Source organism: Otolemur garnettii, unplaced genomic scaffold (genome assembly GCF_000181295.1).
Source record: "Otolemur garnettii isolate 467f Iridium unplaced genomic scaffold, OtoGar3 scaffold00082, whole genome shotgun sequence".
NCBI classification, from domain to species: domain Eukaryota; kingdom Metazoa; phylum Chordata; class Mammalia; order Primates; family Galagidae; genus Otolemur; species Otolemur garnettii.
The window spans coordinates 3,424,044-3,430,717 of NW_003852477.1; the positions used below are offsets into that span (position 1 = coordinate 3,424,044).

The 6,674-nt window shown below is 37.0% G+C and overlaps 1 protein-coding gene across 1 annotated transcript in view; it reads right to left on the reverse strand.

Annotated features, from left to right (window-relative positions):
* Positions 1 to 6,674, reverse strand: part of ULK4 (unc-51 like kinase 4) — a 619,976-nt gene that overhangs the window by 562,300 nt on the left and 51,002 nt on the right. Inside the window, exons 15-17 of the mRNA XM_023515932.1 lie at positions 5,787 to 5,847; positions 4,249 to 4,430; positions 1,629 to 1,675 (exon numbers count right to left, since the gene is read on the reverse strand). Coding sequence (XP_023371700.1) covers positions 1,629 to 1,675; positions 4,249 to 4,430; positions 5,787 to 5,847 — 290 coding nt within the window. The remainder of the gene's footprint in view (positions 1 to 1,628; positions 1,676 to 4,248; positions 4,431 to 5,786; positions 5,848 to 6,674) is intronic.

Here is a 6,674-nt window from a genome sequence, read left to right on the forward strand (position 1 = left end):
TATCTGTGTATATTCTCAGGGGTCCTGGAACCATTCCCAGGTGGATACTTGGGATGACTGTACTTGGAAATAATTAAGACTGTCTATTTTAAAATGTCAGCAGGGGGCACCCCATTCAAGGATCTAGCTTAAGGATTAAAATAAACGTGTTTGAGCAAAGAGTTCACTGGTTTATTTTTAATAAGCATAGCATACATCTTCTCAAAGTATTAAATGCATTATCTACGGACCCTATTTTGTAATATCAGATTTTACTTTAGAGAGTAACATTAGAAGACGCATAATAAAAACCCAAGAAAAAGCATTTTGTGAGCCCTGATTATTTCCCTATTTTGCCAGCACCAAAGAATTACTATCACACCACTACCACAATTCACAAACTCCTTTCACCTCCATTTTTTCACATGCTTCTCCTGACAATCATGAGATGAGCAAGCCTGATAATAAGTACAACTTCCACATCTCCAACATATATTACCCATGTACTAAGAACAAGGCACTGTTCAAAGTCGAATCATTAAGGAAAATGTATGTAGTTACACCACCCCCATTTTACAGATGAGGCTACTGAGGCTCAGAACAGTTAAAGCAATTTAGATCAGATCTGCGATCATGCCCAGCTCTGTCTGAATCCTAAACCAATGCCTTTTCCTTGTCCCACACAGACTGCCCAGGAAGCCACTCAGAAAAGGGGGCCACGTTCAGTGGCTCATGCCTATAATCCCAGTATTTTAGAGGCTGAGGTGGAAAGATCACTCAAGGTCAGGAGTTTGAGATCAGCATAGGCAACAGAACAAGACCATGTTTCCACAAAAAAACAAAGAAAAAATAGGCTGGGTATGGTAGCACACAACCGTAGTCCTTGCTATTCCAGAAGCTAAAGTGGGAGGATCACATAAGCCCAGGAGTTCAAGACAGCACTGGGCTTTGATCGTACCACCATACTCTAGTTTGGACAACAGAGCTAGATCATATCTCTGAAAAAAAATGAATAAACAAAAAGAAAAAGAAAAAAAGAGATCATTTTGCCAAGCCTCATTGGTATTCCAACACTTTATCTAGTACGCTTTTCACCCTGGCATGCTACTTCCATAAAAAGTACACTTCCTTCTATCAGGAGTTTATAAATCATAATCCCATTAGACCAGTGGTTCTCAAGCTTCCTAAGGCCACATCCCATTAATACAGTTCCTATGGTTCATGACCCACAGGTTGAGAACCACTGCATTAGACTATAAGTAATAGTCTATGCTACTGTTAAGTTATGTGCTACATTAGGTAAAGATACAAAGGACAAAGAGAAAACTCCTAGGAAATATAACTAAATTAAAATATGGAGATGAGAATTAACATTAGATAATACTCAAAAAATTAACAGTTAATAAAGTTTCCCAAAGTGACTTAGGTAATCCCAGAACCGTGTTTATAACATTAGGATAATGACTACTTTTAAATCCTCTTTTAAAATTTACAGTTGAGATGCCTATAGAAATTGCTTGAGTCAGCGTCATTAATACTTAAGAATAATTTCTGCTAATCATTTAGTATTGTGCTTTTCATAAATATGTATGTTGTAATTACTTAATAAAATCATAAAGAAGAACATTTAAAGTATAAATGTTACTTACATATCCCAGTTTGGAGCTATTCGCAAATGCTGGATTAGCAATTGGAACTAGAAAAAAAATTAAAATGTACATTTAATCCACAAAACACAAAAAGTGATGGCTAAGAAATCAGACCTTTATACAACTGAAATGTAAATTGTGCAGCCAGAGTCTTTACAAACACAAAATCATTAGAATACAAATTAAAAAAAAAAAAAACTAAGGATAGTACTTTTAGTTTTTCGTACCAATTTATATTCCCTAAATCGGTGGTCCTGGGTCCCACACCAGTACCAGGCCTCAGCCTATTAGAAAGGGGACTGCACAACAGCAGGTGAGCAGTGGGCAGGTGAAGCTTCATCTTTATTTATAGCCACTCCCCATCACTAGCATCCCTGCCTGTGTTCTGCCTCTGGTCACATGGGTGGTGGCATTAGATTCTCACAGGCTTGTGAATACCACTGTAAGCTGAGCATGCGAGGGATCTAGGTTACACACTTCTTATGAGAACCTAATGCCTGATGATCTGAGGTGGAGCTGAAGCAGTGATGCTAGCACTGGGGGGCCGCTGCAGATATAGGATGGGATTGTCCAGTTGCAGGAAAATAAGCTCAGGGTTCCCACTAATGTACATTATAGTGAACTGTGTAATTATCTCATTATACAATATCATAACAGAAATAAACTTCACAATAAATGTAATGCACCTGGATCATCCTGAAACCACACCCCTCAACCCTGATCCATGGAAAAATTATCCTCTGTGAAACTAGTCCCTGGTGTCAAAAAGTTTAGGGACCGCTGCCCTACATATCTACCTCCACCTAAAAGATACAAACCAACTACCCAAAAAAGTAACCTTATTATTATCTCAGAAGGAAATTAACTTAATTTTGTTTAAGCCAGTCCCCACATTAAGGTCCACTAAAAAAAAAAAAACAAAAAAAACTTCTGCCTACAAACACATGAAAAAATGATCATCCTTAATCATCAGAGAAATGCGAATCAAAACCACTTTGAGATATCATCTAACTCCAGTAAGATTAGCCTACACCACAAAATCCCAAAACTTCAGATGTTGGCGTGGATGCACAGAGAAGGAAACACTTCTACACTGCTGGTGGGAATGCAAGCTAATATGACCTTTTTGGAAAGAAGTTTGGAGAACACTCAAGGAAATAAAAGTAGACCTACTGTTCGATCTTGCAATTCCTCTACTAGGTATATACCCAGATGATCAAAAATTATTTCACAACAAAGACATTTGCACCAGAATGTTTACTGCAGCCCAATTCATAATTGCCAAGACATGGAATCAGCCCAGGTGCCCATCAACCCATGAATGGATTAACAAATTGGGGTATATGTACACCATGGAATATTATGCAACCATAAAAAAGATGGAGACTTCACATCTTTTATGTTTACCTGGATGGAGCTGGAACATATTCTTCTTAGTAAAGTATCTCAAGAATGGGGGAAAAAGTATCCAATGTACACAATGCTTCTATAAAATCAATATGTAATCACCTACACACTCATATGAATGGTAAAACATAACTATAGTCCAGAAAGTAGAAGGGAAAAGTAGAAAGAGGGGATGGGGGAAATGGGAGGAAGGAGGGCATCTGGGGGGACCTCACCTAATGTGTATGATGCAATGGTACATTTCAAAACTATTAAGAAATGAGTATAATTGTGATGGATGTGTTACTTAGTTCAATGTAAGCATTTCACATTATATATCAAAGCAGTACCCTGAACCCCATAAATGCATCAATGTACAAAGTTATGATTTAATAAAAAAATTAAACAACACTTCTAAACCAAAACTCCCAAGTCATTCCTTTCTGACAATGACTGCAAAAGCTCAGCCACATTCCTATAAGTTTCCCAATAAACTAAGACACTCCAAGTAGTAATATTTCAGGAAAGAGATTAAAAAAAAAATCTTACTGACTCAATATCTCACTTCAATGTCATATTAGAAACCTTACAGCTGGCTCGGCGCCTACAGCTCAACCGGCTAAGGCGCCAGCCACGTACACCTAAGGTGGCGGGTTCGAATCCCCAGCCCGGACCCACCAAACAACAATGACAGCTGCAACCAAAAAATAGCCGGGCGTTGTGGTGGGAGCCTGTAGTCCCAGCTACTTGGGAGGCGGAGGCAGGAGACTCACTTGAGCCCAGGATTTGGAGGTTGCTGTGAGCTGTAATGCCACGGCACTCTACCCAGGGGGACAGCTTGAGGCTTTGTCTCAAAAAACAAAAAACAAAAAAACAAAAAAAAAGAAACCTTACAGCTTACTAGGTTGAAAACTGCAATGAAAAGGAGCCCTATATTTCACAAGGGCAGTTTACTTCAACCACTAATGATGTGTGTCTTATGATTTCAGATACAAAAAAGATTTTACAATTTTTAAAAGTTAACATAACATGCAAGCTGAATATTAGCAAAAAAATATTCAAAGCCACCATCTACTCAACTTTTATACCTAAGAGTTAAACACAGGATAATTATCATGAGCCTGTAATCTTGATAAATCACTTTTTTCATTATAATTAAGTCAAATTACTATGTTAGCACATTTTTTTTAACATCTACAGAAACACAAAAGTTAAGCATACAGCAGAGACCTACCAGGGGGGAATGAAGGAGCTTGGTGGCCAACTCCCGGTGACCAGCCACCACACATAAATAGCAAAGGAGATTCAGCTTGGTTCGGGAGGCTCCAGTACTCTTTTCAGTGGAGTCGATCTGAGAGCACACTTGTTGCAAAAAGTCATTCCAATCTTGGTCTTTCAGAAATAACAACTTATCCACTGCACAGGAAATAAAATAATCAAAGTGTTGATGCAAAAAAGACTTGCTGGAAACATTTAGTGAGAAATGGACACAGGCTTTCAATAGTTAAGGTGAGGACAAAGACGACTGTACCACCGCACTGTCACAACCAGAAGTTCTCCAAACTGACACTACTTTTGTCTTTCTACATTCCTCATCTCTGTTTCTACCCAAGGAGGCTTTTTAACTACTTCAATGGAAAACTATGCTTCAAAAAAGAAAACAGATGGGTAACGGAGAATTTCAATAACCACAAAATATAAAGTTGAATAAAACTGTACGTTAGGAAAACAAGATAGTCTTTGCATTAATAAATCAACCCAGCCCTAAGATACGGAAAAAGTCAGAAATTTCTACGGTTGTTAAAAAATCTCAGTGAAACTACTGTTGAAAATAATCAGGTTAACATCGAAGCCAAAATCACCTAGAATTCCTACCTCCAAAATCCCTAAACAAAAGGCAAAGATTAGGAAGTGAGATGCCATCTAAAATTAACACATGTTTAGCCGATCTTTATATTTAATTATAATTTCCTAAACAGGAAAAAAAATACTATTTCTGGATAATAATTTTCTAGGAGTTCTTAAATAATGGCTCTCTTTGGCACTGAATGCACCATTAGTAATGTTTTGCGTCACTCTCATCTTGCAAAAACATCCTTCTATGTGGCTTCTTCATTATTTTATCAGTAATTAAATTCACTAATGTAAACCATTAGCTGGTTTAAATTTGAATAAATTTGGAGTTTACTTTAAATCACAGATTCTGCTCCAGCCATGATGAAGAATTTTCTCCAAATGTTATGTAATGGCTTAATATATAAATTATCAAACAAAATGAATCAATTTAAGATATGTAAAAATTTCTGATGTTCAGCCTAAGACTTTCATTAAGTTGAACAGAAACATAACAATTATACTTTCAGTATCTCCATTTCCACACCATCCCCACAGATGTGAACTACCTAGCCTGGTTCTCTACTGCCCTGGTCCCTCGGGTAGAATCCCAACTCTTCACTGTGGTCTCCAACCCTGTGCACCCATAGTAGTACCATAAACAGTGAAAATCATAATGGTCTACAAGGGGAAGGGCAGGAGAAGCCCCCTCCCCACCCTCTATAGAAAACATGTCCAACTCTACAAAACCATCCCCACCCACCAGAGCACAAGGCAGACACAATTGTAGATTGCTTATAATTTGCATACTGCTATCCTAAAGATATAACCAATTAGCAAGAAAACAAGAAATTAGGCATAATATTTCATTTGCAAATAAATTTCCTATTTGTATCTGTATACAAGTCTGCATGTCTGATAAGCCATTTATGAGCCTACCTGAATGTGCTGGTAGATGCAGTAATTTTGGATCAAATTTATTTGGCAGTTGTTTCATTATCTATGGTTAGGAAAATAAAGAAAGATTAAGATGCCTTTGGAGACAGATACCTGTCTCCTGCTTTTGTCACCTATATCAGATTATAAATCAATGAGGACAAAAAAAGAATGCTGTAAAGTTTCTTACCAAAAAGAAGTATTCGATAATATCCTTTTAGATTAAAACATATAAATTATTTTTAATTATTTTAATTGATACCTGCAATAAAACTAACCTTTATTATTACTTTTTATGGAAAAAAATTCACCCTATCTTGGCTAACACTTTAGCTAATTTACCTCCAGGTTAGAAATGTAGTCATTCAACAAATATTTATGGTGTACCTGCCAGGGTGGGGAGCTGTGCTAAGAGGTAAGGGGAATGCAGAGATACACATGTGTAAAAGACGTAATCCTATTATTAGAGAGTTGATACTCTGTTTCAAAAGATGAAACAAACAGCTGTTAAACAAACAAAAAAAATTTAACAATTCAAAATAGGAAAAACATAATTACAAACAAAACCTTTCAGAGAAAGAAATTTCCTTAAAATAATAGAGACTACAACAAGCACTTTAGGTTGATGCGATCACAACAGTGTTTGTATAGGAGGCAGAAGAGGACATTAACCTTCAACTATCATTTCTTTGTCCAGGTTCACAAACCTCCATATATAACATTTTAAAAACCTTTACTAGTACAGTAAGTACCAGTATTACTGTATTTACTGCAGCACTTTTGCTAAAAATGCATACTCCCATTCTAATTTCTTTTTTTTTTTTTTTGAGACAGAGCCTCAAGCTGTCCCCCTGGGTACAGTGCCATGGCATTACAGCTCACAACAACCTC